This window comes from Plectropomus leopardus, chromosome 19 (genome assembly GCF_026936395.1).
Source record: "Plectropomus leopardus strain MGB_pleo_1.0 chromosome 19, ASM2693639v1, whole genome shotgun sequence".
Taxonomy (NCBI): domain Eukaryota; kingdom Metazoa; phylum Chordata; class Actinopteri; order Perciformes; family Serranidae; genus Plectropomus; species Plectropomus leopardus.
The window spans coordinates 9,962,645-9,976,972 of NC_142194.1; the positions used below are offsets into that span (position 1 = coordinate 9,962,645).

At 40.1% G+C, this 14,328-nt stretch overlaps 1 protein-coding gene across 3 annotated transcripts in view; it reads right to left on the reverse strand.

Annotated features, from left to right (window-relative positions):
* Positions 1 to 14,328, reverse strand: part of dock1 (dedicator of cytokinesis 1) — a 243,654-nt gene that overhangs the window by 24,401 nt on the left and 204,925 nt on the right. For all 3 annotated transcript variants that reach the window (XM_042508037.2, XM_088070341.1, XM_088070340.1), the window contains exons 40-44: positions 13,638 to 13,742; positions 6,214 to 6,355; positions 5,416 to 5,497; positions 2,718 to 2,802; positions 620 to 706 (exon numbers count right to left, since the gene is read on the reverse strand). In XM_042508037.2, the coding sequence (XP_042363971.1) occupies positions 620 to 706; positions 2,718 to 2,802; positions 5,416 to 5,497; positions 6,214 to 6,355; positions 13,638 to 13,742 (501 nt within the window). The remainder of the gene's footprint in view (positions 1 to 619; positions 707 to 2,717; positions 2,803 to 5,415; positions 5,498 to 6,213; positions 6,356 to 13,637; positions 13,743 to 14,328) is intronic.

Below are 14,328 nucleotides of genomic sequence, written 5' to 3' on the forward strand. Positions count from 1 at the left end.
CACATTAAAAGGATGAGACGGGATGTTTTGGCTCTAAGTGATACTGTAACCTGCTCTTGTGCTCCAACTTATTTTACTGCACTCATTTCTCTAACACTGCCTCCTCCACCAGACAACATCCCGGCCCAAAATGGGGACACCAGACCAGCAATTTTAATTAGTCAAAACAACAGAGCTAAAATAATGAAATTTTAATGTAGTTTCAGTGGGATGGAGGGAAAATGTGCCCATTCAAAGTGCGACAGCAAACACTTAAAGTCATTTGCTGCAGCTGTTAAACCGTTCTCTCATCAACGGGTTTTCAATACAGCGTCCAGGTATTTATATATACAGCAAAATAAACAGTGAGTGACTGAGCTCTGAACTCTCCTCTGGTTGTATTTGTGCTGTGTAGCTATTTCCACTGGAAACAGTCTTGGAGGAGTGCTCAGTGAATCAATGTGGGCCCTCTGGCAGAGAGCGAACGTGCCCCGTCGTTAGTCCGGGGAGTGGCATGCCTGCGTCCACACAGCTGTCTATACAGTTTAAGTGGACAAATCATATCGATTGCCTCTGAGCAAGGCTGCAGATCCTCATCTGATTAGCGGGCCTGCCTGGCACACAGGCCCTTCATACTCACTGTGGAGACTGACTTGACTTCAAACCAGCGTAGGATGCCGGGAAGCTTGTATGCTGTCGTGTAGGTGGTCCTCTCAATCCACATGTTCTGTTGACAAAAAATGACACAAAATAAGAACACAGCGCAGAAAAAATAACAAGGCACTTTAAGCATCAATTTGCTGCTTTTTTTGTGCCAAACCACATTGAAACAAGCTCTTAGACTGTTGTAGTGAGATTGAGAGGAAGATGATGTAATGGTTGTTCAATCAAAGCCCATTGTAGGGGGGAAGCTGGTGGGATGGAGGTGTGTGCACTATCTCTCTGTCTGGACGGCGGCTCATTAAGGCCCGCTCACTGACAGCCCCAATAAGATGGAATCTCCTCTAATACATCACGGAGCTCAAATAATGACTCTAAATCTTCAGAAGAAAAACATACACCACAGGAAGCAATGATTTCACTTGCAGAGGGTTTCAACATCCCGTGGTCAAAAAACACGGTTTTCCTCTCACACAGTCTGTGCTGGAACACCTGTATTCGCCTTCTGTCACAAACACTCTGTTTTAGTGACCGTCTCTTCAAACCTGAAAGCAGATGACCATATAAAGAAAGGGAATTTGGGAATTTGTTACAATAATATATGAATTAAAGAAAAAAGGTGAGGAAGGGCTAGGGATATAAGAGTTTTACTTCTACCTACTCCTTTTCAGACACTGTACTTTGTTTGTTTACAATATGTTTTAATTTTTTGTTCGGCATAAGGTCATTCATTGATTCAATGGTGCCTGAGGTTTTTGCTCACAGGGATTACTTTAACATACGTTTACCTCACTACTTGAAACAGGTACCCATCACCTCACTGTCAGGACAGAAAGAGTCCAATCACTCACTCTAAAATGAGTTAAATACATCATCCCGCTCAGCTGAATTGATGCCACCGTTAACACAGAGAAAAGTATGAATGGGTTTAATTTGTCTCCCCTGTCATTTGCTGCCTGGATGTAATTAAATGTGCACAAAATATAATGCTTAAGACGTACTAAAAATCAGAACTCGACAGTAATAGTTGCACTAGGCAACCAGATTTGCATCACTGTCAACAATTTTATGTAGTCTGGATCTTCTTGTTGGCAACCGTTTTTCATGTGTTTAATGAGAGTTCTGATTTCCTATTGATGTATTCTGCTACATAAATCTAAACAATAATACAGCAGAATTCTGTAACGAATTTCAAAACAGCCGAAGCGATACCAAGACAAAGAGAACCTGATCAGAACTGACAAAAAGAAAAAGTTCTTTTCAGCTGTACTCTGTCTGCTGCATCTCAGTATCAGAGAAGACTGACAAACTGTTTGATCAGGCCTGGAGATCATTTTTCTGCTTATTGTAACTTAGCCAGCTAAGTACATGATCTTGCAGATGTGCAATGTTTTGCCCTGTTAGCGGAGCTGAGTCACTTGTTCCAAGAGAAATCTGTTGTGAATATAACTGTGTGTGTGTGTCTGGGGTTTATTTGTGAGTGTGTGGCTGAGAGACAAACAAGAAATCTTTGAGAGAAAAACAAAGCTTGTTATGTAATATCTGTTTACCTATTCTAGGTATGATTTGTCAAAACTAAAACATGGGATATAAATACACGGGATCGTTATCCCTCCAGCCTTTAATTATTTAAATGCTATAACTATTTTGTTTATTTTGCAAACAGAAGTACCTAAATGTTCTTTCAGGAGATCGCCAGAAAAATGGGAAATTGTTTATTTTCATTACTTAATCCACTATTGAAGTGAGCCTGATCCAGTTTCGGTTATCTTGAAAAGTCTAAATCTGGATCGGGTTTATTTAATCTAATGTTGCTTTGAAAAAAACAAGGCATTAAAGTAAAATGGATTAGCTGATTCTGGATAACAAAACATGGGATTTCCAAATCTGGATCATTCTAATTCAGATGAAATTATTTCATCATTTCCTCATAAATTCAAACTGGATTAATTAAAAAAACATGAAAATTATGCATATGATGATGCAAATGTTAACAAATAATTCAGAAAATACTTCAGAAAATGTTAAATGGACAAGCTAAGTCATGGTGAAAAAGAAAAAAGGAAGACAGCAATTACCGCAAACTCATTGTCGGGGTCCTTCTCTCCTTTCCTCACTGGCCTGGAATACTGGAATTTATGGACTTCATTTACTGTGTAGAAGCTGGGGAGAGAGGAAATCAGCGGCTGAGTAAATTAAAACTGTTATGGGCAATCTACAGCTTGATTCAAAGGTTGATTGCTTTGCTTCAGGTCAAACACAGGACAGGCCCCCCTCCAGGCTAGGCTCTGTCAGGAACTGTGGCATTTACATGTAGCATGTTGGTTTTGACCAGCTGACTAAAAAGGCTTAATCTACATGCTAAATAAATTCATTTTTGGGTCGCACACGTCACTGGAAACTGCTGAGGCTAGTCAGACATGTAGAGAAGCTGCAGCATACGTGACGAGCGGGGATGAACTCTGCCAAATCAGGTTAATAGACTTTTCACACTAGGAAAATGACGGTGTTGCATGGTGGCTGAGGGAGCAGCTGTCTGGACACATACATGGTTTCCCACAGAGACGGCTCTTTTTCCACCTTTCTATCCGTCTCTCTCGCCTACAGAAATTCACACTCTCCGAGGGAAATGAGTGCAGAAAAATTCTCCTCATAAAGCATATTGCATTCCTAAAACAACGCCATATGTTTTCGAGGAGCACGCTTTGCCTTTATTAGCAAACAATTATGAATAAAATATGAAAGGAATCAGTGCTGTTCCAAAGCCGCTGCCCTTTTATGTTTGTTGTAGCAGCAATAAGCGTGTGCAGATGGGATGCTACAACTACAACTTTTCTACTAAGGCCTGTTTATGTTCTGCTAATGAACAGACCACACAGAGCTTTCCAACTACACAGAGAAACCGGGCTAAGGTCTTAGGAGTCTGATACACCGAGCTGACAGTCAGCTGTTGGTTAATGTTGGGCAGCAGGTAAGTGTCTGTCGCACTAGTTTTTGTGGTGTGTTCCTCATTGTTGGCAGTAGTGGACCCTTGTCAGCTATTTAAAGCCGATTCAGGATGTTCAATCAGAGTTAGAGACAGCGGAGCCCGTGGGTGATTGAAATCACTTTGATTGACAGTTCAGTTGTGTTGCACTTAAACGCCTTTTATAAGCATTTAAATCCGTGAAATTGTAGAAAATTTGCTGTATTTAAAAATGCGATGAAAAAATTGGGGAAAAAATGCAATAAGTATCTTGGCAAGAAATGTTCCATGAATTTTCAAGAGAAGAATCTACTGTATGTAATAAACTGTCAATGGTACCTCACACAAAACTACTTCAAAACATATGAACTATCCCTTTAATGCGCAAACTGGATAATCAGCATCTTCCAGTTTCCCTCTTTTGAATGTTGAATAAAGGCTAGCATTGCCTGCTGATATGGAGAGTAATTTTCTCTCATGTAGGTGCAAAACATACATGCTAGTTGGCTGTTGCGTGTGGTCTTTAAGGTGTATTAAGCCCAACTTTTTTGGCAGCGACATAGGCAATGTCAGGTGACACAACAATCGGCCTTCATGGCCACTTGGAAATTTACTGGTACTTGAGACATTTATATTCTACTGACAATCAGCTGTTCCCATCTGTGCTTGGTCACAAAGGGCAGCACACTATTTAATGAACATGATGAGGACCATTCCCAAAGCAGCCGAGAAAGCACGGTGTTAACTTAAAATAAAAAAAAGATCCTCAGCTCCTGATCTAATAAACAGATTAATAAAGCAGCTTTAAATCAGCAGCGCTATCCCAATTAAGCCTTTTACATGTCATTAGCTGGCGGGCTGGTGACGATGCAGTCGCACCGTGTGGACAAAGCAAGGTCAGAAGGGGGGGTGTGTGCTCTGCCTGCTGCTGTGACCCTTTGGCTCAGACAGCTCAGCCTCATTGCTATGCGCTGCTGTTCTTTTGCACTGAATGAGAGAATAAATGAGAGAAAACACAGAGATAGGGATGGAGAGAGACAACCGGGGAAAAGCACGGTGAGAGCTGGAGTAAAAAAAAAAAAAAACTGAGTTGGCGGAGAAAAAGAGACGGACAGGCAGACGGTGTGGAACAGTCCTCTATCACTCACTAAACATGGCTGTCTAATCTAGACTATTAACAGACTTACATATTCCAATCAGACACAGTTAGCAAACAAGCCAACAGGCTGCTGCAGGGGGATGTGACCAATGGTGCAGACTTGTGATAAGATCAGTGCGCAGGTATATTTGCCTAAAGGTTTTCCAAGTAAATGTCTTCTTTTAATTATGTCCATTGATGCGTTGGGTGGCATATCAAAGTGAATTTGCACAGCTGACTGATGCGGTGCATGGCTGGCGTACAGATTGGGCAAACAAGTAGGAGTGCAGGGGGCCCGCTGTTTGCTGTGGCCCCAATGCGCAACACAAAGGTATTAATGATGTCAGAGAAACAATGTTGTACTTGGCACAGTGACTAATGGCAGATGGCTGGTGCGAGTTAATAACCACGAGAACGACAAGAAGGTCAACTGCTGTTTGTTCTACGCAGGCACGCATTTACATCCAGATTTAATCGTCCTCACCACAGCGGTCCACACTAAAAAAATGCTAATGCACTTTTGCATGTCACACAAGGTTTCTAAATTGCTTTTGAGTGACTGGGGAAAGTAAATTGGGCTTGCTGTATTGAAATGCATGCTGTGTGACTTTGAGTAACACATTCTGTAATTGTAAAGAAATGAATGTGTGCGGAGCGGGGATTTCCTGCTTACCTCACTATTTGTTCAGAGACAGGCTTGTTTTGGAACTTGGCAGGCAGGTCGAGGATGGGTTTAACTGTGAAACACTGGATGTCTTCAGCACAAACATCAAGGAAATAAATGAAACTGTTGAACTCAAATGAATGACATACAGTTAACAAGGTGCTGGTGATAACTCAATATTATTGTTAACTGACATTCAATAAAATCACCTTTTAAAATACGATATTGTCTTTTTGTTTCACTGAATTTTATTGCCCAAATCAATCATTTTTTAGCAAATTCAAAAAGCAGCAAAATGCAGAAAGCAAAATGTAGTGCACTGACTTACACTGAGTAAAAAAATTCTATTTTCAAAAACTTTAAAGGCCTTGATTTTTTCCTCAAATTCACAAATGTTAACCAGCTTTGATCCAGCTGCCAGGACACTGGTAAATAAAATGTAGTTACATTCCACAAGATCATTTGGAAGTGTGTATTTATGATCATTTATTCATAGGATTGTTTTTATTTTAGGGTTTGATTATTTAGTTTATTGCTTTTATTGGTATTTATTTCAAATTTTACATTTTGGTTACTATTGTGGCACTTTTTGTGTTTAATCTTTTTTTTTACATGTTTTATCCAGCATGTTGTCTGTGGTGTGTGAAACTGTGTCAATGGTTGCCTTGTACTTTTTACTGCAGACAAAATAAACCTTCAGGTACAAATAAACCCAAGGATTTTTAACCACGCCTGCTTAAAAGCAAAAATTTAAAAAAACATATCCCCCACTGTTAAAAATGAATCAAAGACTTGTGCTGAGGATACACTGTCCGGAAGAACACTTTGTGTCCTCGCTGGGTGGTGTGGTGGTCTTCATCTTCTCTGCGTTGGGAAACTGCGTAAGAAGACGCGCTTCGAAATCCTCTCTGCGCTCGTACTCCTTTCCACGGTAGATGAACATCTTGTTCTGGAGGACAAAAAAAAAAACAGTGAGACCTTGGGGCATTTCCATGAAGGCACCCAATCATGCAAGCAGGTTTCACACATTACACGGACAAAAGGTACATTGTCCCTATTATTATGAAAATGGCAGTATTGACAGCATACAGGGTCATTTCATAGATCATTTCACAAAAGATTAAACCTTGTAGCTAACAATCACTCAATGATGTCAGTAAGGACAGACATAGGACAATGACAAAATAGTAATATTCAAAGGAAGTTACATGGATGAGAGCAGCTTTGATTTGTAAATCTACTTGGCCTGGTACTGTGGCTGGGTTAAAATACATTATCATAATCTCCATATTAAATACTTGGAAATGAGGGTGATAGGAAGTTCTTGGCACCGATTCAGTGATTAGTCAATCCCAGCTGAGTTCAGAGTGGGCTTGCTTGGGGAGGACTTCAGTTTTAGCAAACTGACAGACTGCACATGGCCACTACCATTTTACTGGGGGCTCTTTCACAGCCTGCTAACTGCAGCTACTGATGAAGCCGCCACTGTAATGGTTCAGACATCCTGCCAGTTTTAAATCAGTGTGGTGAGATCTTGGCGGCTGAGGATGGGCCCTCTTCACATCTTAGCAGCTTCATCTCTTACCCAGGGAGAAGAGCTGAGCCATTTTTGATTTAACATTTCCGTCTTTCTTTCATAAACCATCGCTGTACAATAGCTCGCACACAGCAGGCCCCGTGCTCATGCACAGCACACATCTCAATTCCCCAATTAATTAAAGGAATTGCAGCCATGAAATATGCCTGGGGCCATTTTCAAATTTGCTTTGACAGATAAGTTGACAAAAGCACGTTGATTTCCAGAGTCGTTCCATCAAGCCGCGGGAGATTCTGCTAAATCTGCCTAACAACGCACTGCTGCAACTTTCAGATGGTGAACAACTTCGAGATTTACTTTCAATACTTCTCCTAAATCATTCAGATCTGATGAGGACATCTAATCTTTTTCCATCATATGCTTATTCATAAGAGGACAGCACATTTGCATTATGTTGTTAAGCATTCAGGTTGTGTGTACAGTAATCTCCATGTCACGATTCTCATTTTCATTACCCTCAAACCTACACGGGCTAGTTCTGGCAGAGAAAATCACTGTCATTGAGATAATAATTCATGCTCAAATGGTCTTTTCTTTCTCGGCTGGTGGGTAAAAAGGCAATTTTGTACAGGCAAGTGACAAAGCAGCTCCAGTTCACATAGCCACAATGTTATCAAGTTCAAATGAAACACACACGGTCAGGATTAGAGCTCCTCTGATGTGCTTGGAGCAAGAGTAGAAGATTTGCAACATATGGGGAAACAATGTATGTATGTGCGAAAACGGGGAAAGACAATCACTACGTTTACATGCACAATATATTCCAGTTTTTGCCCTTACTCCAAACAAGACAATATTCTTACTAAGCTGTTTACACAGCTATTGAATGAATGGGGGGGCTGCCTTACAATATTTTTGTATATCCAAAAATTAGGGATAACCCCTGAAAAGTCTGAGATTTGAATCGGTCGGAGACTCCTGAGTTTCCTTCAAGTCGAGCAGTTGTTTTTTGTCTCAGCGTAGTTAGCTTGTTTGCTTTATGAAGTGACTGTCACTGTGGGACTGAAAGTCCCTCTGAACCCTGTTCGAACTCTCAAATTCTATATGGAAAAAAGGGAAACGCATAGTCACATATTTGTATTGAACAACCAAATCTTATTCAACTAATTCCAACAACTTGTTTATATCCAAATCTATCATATTGTTTAAAAGTAGGTGTGTTTCTCTTTCTGCCCAGAAATGCAGGCTTTTGTTTTAGACATACATCTCTACCCCAGAGCGTTGCAAACTGCTGACAAGTTGGTCTGTGTACAAAGAATGTGGTGCAAAGCACAGAACCGACTGTTAACAGGCAAGAGGCCATGTGTTGCAAACTGCGGTAAAAATACCAATTGAAACGCATGTTCTGAATGCACAATACTTGTCCAAAGAATGCTCCAAAAACCCAAATTATACTGGCATATTCTACATGTCTTATTTGGAAATTGCTTCGTTCAGAATAAGACTTTATTCAGAATATCTGAATGGAATATGCTTTTTCAAGTATCAAAATCAGAATACTGTCGTACTCTGAATAATAGTTGAATATTAGTGTGCATGTAAAGGTAACCAATGTCTCATCTCTTGGCAGTGATAGTTTCCCAGAAAAAAAACTATAAAATGTATGGAAAATTCCTTTCAGTCTACTGCAGAATCACATAATGTTTAACAGACACTAAGTCTGATAAAAAAGGTCATCTTGTTTTATTCCAAAACAAAAATAAGTTATATGGGAAGAGTGCTCACAGAGTGCTCCTGAAAATGTATGAGCCAGGAACGTTCCTTCATCTCCCTGAGTGTGCTCAGGGGTCTGTCTGAGGAACATTTTGAATGATAGAACATGACAGCTCATATCCGAATGTGGTGTGTTAGGATACATATTTCAAACCGGCTTTCACACACCCTCAGCTGCTCTTTAAGCGGAGCGCTCGCAGGAAACTCAATACGGGGATTAAGTAAAGTTTAGGATTGATAGGAAGAGAGGTGGAGAATTACGCAGACTGGAAGTAAAGTGAGAGAAACAAACGTGTCTTTGAAATACCGAGAACACCTTCAATGTTTCTGAAAACTGAAAGTAACTCAGGATTCTTTATACAGCAAACATATACAATAGGAGCTTTCAGTTATGCTTCAAAGCTGTTTCACAACATATGGTGACTTATAAGGTTAAAATAAAGACTTAAGAAAATATTCTGTGCACATCTTTGCAATGTTTGTTTGGTAGATAACAGAAAACTTGAACTAATGTCTCTAAAAGTACCCACCAATGTAAACAAACGGAGCTACATTAAAAAAAAGTTAATGGCCAAGCTACACACCTAAACTAATAACTTCACAATTAGCAAGTACACAAGTGTCTAACCATATCAACAACTAATAAATCATAAGCAGCTGAATCAAGCACTCTTGCATAAAATCAATTCTTTAAGGGGGTGGATACAAAATGCCTTTATCAGAGTATTGATTTTCTCACATAATTGACTTTTCCCTGAGGACACAGCGAGGCTGCAACACAAACAGTGATACAGGGTGTGAAACAAAAAGCCTCCGAACTATATTTATCTTGATAGGTAACCCACACTTGAACACTTCCCCCTGTACTCACACAGAAATCTTTCAACATAATTATGAAATATATCAAGGAGGCATACAGGCTCAGAAACCTTATAGCGAGACAGTGTAAGAGCCATAATGCAAGGGAGGATAAAAAGCTGTAGATGTGTTTAGCTGTAAAAAAAGCTGGTAAATAATTAGGGGGAAAATACTGCAGTTTTAAAATTGACTGTTCTGAGTATTCAAGACCTGTTTGTTCACTACATTGTATCAACTGTAGTTATGGATGTGGGCGATAAGTCAACTAGTAGATCGATCAATCAGTCAATCCTTTCTTTCACACTCTGTCCAGTCCATGTAAAAGAGACAAACATCACACACACTAGAGACAAACAGAATAAAATCTTGGTATGAAATAAATCAGTCATTTATACATTAACACCATACAAAGAGACTGCTACCCTATATGACCCCAAAGCTGGGATCAGTAACGTGTACCTGCTATCGGCATGAGCTCTTATTATTTCATTCTCAGAGTCATTAAGCCAGCAGATAAATACATACATGAGAGTCCTTAAAAAGCTTGGAAGGCACTGACTCCTGCAGCCACAAACATTTCACTTGCACTATACCATAAAGGTCTCCTGAGTAATATTCTCATGGCATTATTAAAAGCTACCTGCAACCTCTGCAAACTTGCCTTTTTGCACTTCAACCACAAGTGAGCAGTACACAGTGGTGTACATGCTCTGAGCAGAGACATCTTCACTTTATCAGTACACATACTCAGTTTACGTGAGAGAAAGTTCGCTTGAGCATACGTCATACGGCATTAGCTAATATCTTCATCGTCTGTCATTTGTGCTGCTATAAAAATTAGATGATTAGATGTTGCTGCCGTCGCCAGTTGGAACAAGAACAACCGGTTGGTTAAACCTATCAGGGTTCCCATACATTGTCCTAGACAAAATTTCAAAACTTTAATAATAACAGATATTTTTTTCTTGCCTCACTTGCCTGAAATTTGTCAAACATATCAGATTCAATCTCTATTCAAACATAATTTCAGCTAGCTGCCATACTTTAAGGAAGAGACTGAACACGGGGAGAAAACGGAGGAATGTGCATCAGAATCCACACATATTGAGCTACGTCACGTCCTCAGCTACGGAAAATGAGCAGTTTCTTAAACAACAACATTATATGACTTTTCCAAAACGTTCAAATGCATTTTACTAATTCCATGACTTCTTCGTGGCTGGAAAAAATGATTGTGTAATTCCATGACTTTTCCAGGTTTTCTATAACCATGAGAACCCTTTTTTTCTCACTTTTAGTTCCATTTAAACTTCAAGGATATTTGTAACCTCCCAAACTGTAGCATAAAGAACATCAGTGAAAAAAAAACAACTGTAAAGTGGTAAACTAAGGACAGACTCCTTTTGGTAAGATAAGCAAACTTGCCGTGGTTATTACAGGTAAACTTCCGCCAACATAAAAAAAGGAAAAAAGAGAAGTCAGAGCTGTTCTTTAAAGATTAGATTAGATTACAACACTGCAGCTTGCCCTGACAGTAATGGAGTTTCTGCTCTGCCTGATGAAAGGGGTTAGGAGGGGCATATGGAGATCTGAGAGCAGCAAAAGATCCCTGTATAATGGCTGTTGTTCACAAAACACTGAAAAGGCTAAAATGAAGTTTGTTCTTGAAACTGCAATCTGACAATATCTTATACGGTGAAGACTTAAAGTGTGTAAAAATGCATTCAGTAGCATGTCAAATGACAGCCTAAAAAAAGCTCTAACAGTGAACATATCAAATGCACAGAAATCGTCAGCACTGAAATTTTCCCTCTTATGAACAAGACGTGTGGGAATAAAGCGCTCTGTCCTAACATTAAACCGACTGTGACACAGCATCACACAGAGAAATTCCTACAATTTAATTTTCTGTTTAAATAAAAACTGATAGGTGGACAGAGCAGGACAGCCATGACCGACTGAGAGAAAAAGAGGTCTGATAAGTCCACAGTAGGGCCGGTGAGAAGATATCCTGTTAAACGCATGCTAAATTTGTGATTAGCTGTGATCAGATTGGCACGAGGCCAGCCCGGACATCCAGAGGGGAAGTTCACATCAGTTCAGGTTTAGCAGCCAAGTGTACTTGGTAGTGGCTCTAAAATAGACTCCCTGAGTTTAAGTGTTCATTTTCATAATGATTTAAGGCCACTTAATGGTGGTCATTTCAGGATGTCCCACCACTAAAATCCAACTATCTAAAGGTCTAAGTGTTTTGGGATTATAGCCCACGCTTCAACAGCCACCAAAAGCAATTTACGAGGCGACCATTTCGCTTCCTTTCACTTTGTATTGAGTACATGTTTTTTTTTGTTTTTTTTGTGCAGGTTGTGATGGGACACCTTGTGATGCAGGCCACGCTCACGGCGTGGAGAAAAGGGTGTTCAGATGAAGTTCAGGTGATGGAATTAGAGGCAGTGTTTGAAGCGTGATCGGCCTTTTGATGGGACAAATAAGATTGGGTCGTTTCTTCTGGTCATTCGTCTGAGCTCTTTGAAGCTGCTGGTGCAGTGCCCCCCAAAACACGGCTGTTTGGAGGATCTATTGCAGTGCTGCTTGCATCCCGAAAACTGCACATACAAACAACTTCACACTCGACACCGCGCTTCTTTGGGTCCTAAGCAAAAGTCCCAAATAACTAGATTTGTTATGATGTTTAGACATAAAAAATATTGATTAATGTTGCTATTCCAAATCTTTGTACCCCGAAATAACGCACAGGGTTGTTACAACTTAAGGCATGTTACATTTAATTTTCCCTTCCCATGTCTTCCACAGTACCGTAACAGCTAGCTGAGAGTTGTTGGTTCTGTTATCCTGATCTGCGTGATGTTAATGTGAGAGGCATTTTGTCAATTATTTTGAGAGATGTTAGCAATTATCCCCCAAATCACTTAATCTGCCCCTGAAAAACACACTCAAGTCATGGCTACTCATGGTCAGAAACATCAGAGAGACACAGTAAGCTGATATATTAATTTCCAAATAGGCATATTAGTTACTTGCTTTGACTTAGCAACCACAGTTATAACATAGAGTACAGACTGAATTAGTTGAAGTATTTTGTGTTAAAGTGTGCAAAAATGAATGACGCAGGTGAAGGCGTTCTCTGCTCAGACCGCAGTCCCACGGTTATAATGTAGAGCATGGATTTATTTGTGGATGTAACATTGTTTTGCCGGCAGTAACATTATTAGTGTTTTAAGTTAGTGTGTGAAAAAAACACAGCTTGGCTGTGGCTACTCTGGGTCATAAAAACTGGTAAAATACACATTAGCAAGGAATGCTCAACACTCAAGAGAGCCCTGCCTCACGTCCAAATTGCACCAACTTAAACATTGCACATTCTTAGGTCTCCAGCAATATATCTGCTAAGCGCGAAGTAGATCGGATGAACGGTTCTCGAGATATGCAAAGGACACTCATGCATACATATACCAGCTCCTGACTTTATAATTGTCCTGCAATGGTGGATTTTGGGGGAATTTTTAGGATTGACCATCTGACCAGCAGACAGAGAGACTAACACAGTATATGCTAATACAGTCAGATATTAGCTATATAGAAAGGAGAGAGGCTAAAAGAGCTGGGAGGAATAGACTATGAATGAAAGAGCATGAGTCTGTGAGGGAGAGATTTTTATTCACAGCTGTTTTTTTTTTTTTTTTTACAGGAGTCCCACTTTTCCCTCACTGTAGGGCATCCGTCCAGCACATTATTCTGGAAATTCTCTATAGCCCACACATGGGACAGCTACTTATGATTCACAGTTTGTTTTCAGTGAGTGAGTAAGTGAACTGTAAGTGAAAACCAGACCAGGTGGGATGTTGATCAAGTGCCGCCGAAACATCCGAAACTCGTGGGAGCCAGACGTGTGAAGCACATATCTATTGACGGCTCAGACATAAGCAGGCTTTCGTAAACCTATTGATCATCTGTTTTGACAAGTGGCTCACCCACGCTCTGCTATCAGCCATGTGTGGGCTGCTGAGAGTTGCGAGGGATTGATGTTGATGTGAGTACTCACACGTAGGAAGGAGGGGAAGCCCATGCCGTAATAGCCTACGGCGAAGTAATCTGGTTTGGGCCGGATGACCTTCACTATGTTCTCATAGAACTGGGCTTGCTTCCGCTGTTGGGGGATACAATGGAGAGCTTCAGAGTCACAGAAAACGCATTCTTTTAAATTATCCTTTTAGGTGATTTCATTAGGACATTTTACAAATGTGCCTTTTTGTTTATAGGAATATTTCACCTCCAAAATAACCGTTTATAAATCAGTCAGCCTGTGTTAGGCTGAATTCTGGAAGAATTCCACTGGTGAATGCAGAATCCAAAAATTGATAACATTTCTGATGAAGTGGAAACATAGGGGCCCAGGTTTAACAGCAGCAAAACTATATGAAAACATCTGTTTACAAACTCTCACACAACTCATGCAGTGTAATTCATTTAGTCTTATTTATTCAGTTATAAGCTCAGTACTTCCCAAACAGATATCCCTTTCTGATGAGAACTGAACCAAAAATGAAACATATTTATGCTCTCTTGATAGCCAAACTTTATTGACAAAAACAGTAATTTAACCTCGCTGAACATGGGAGCTGCTGGAGTCTGCTTCGACCCACAGTTTGTTTTTCGTTAATGTGCTACTTTGCTGAATATAAACTGACCTTTACAAAAACTACTGTTTTTGTAAATGGAGACTGGCTTCAAAG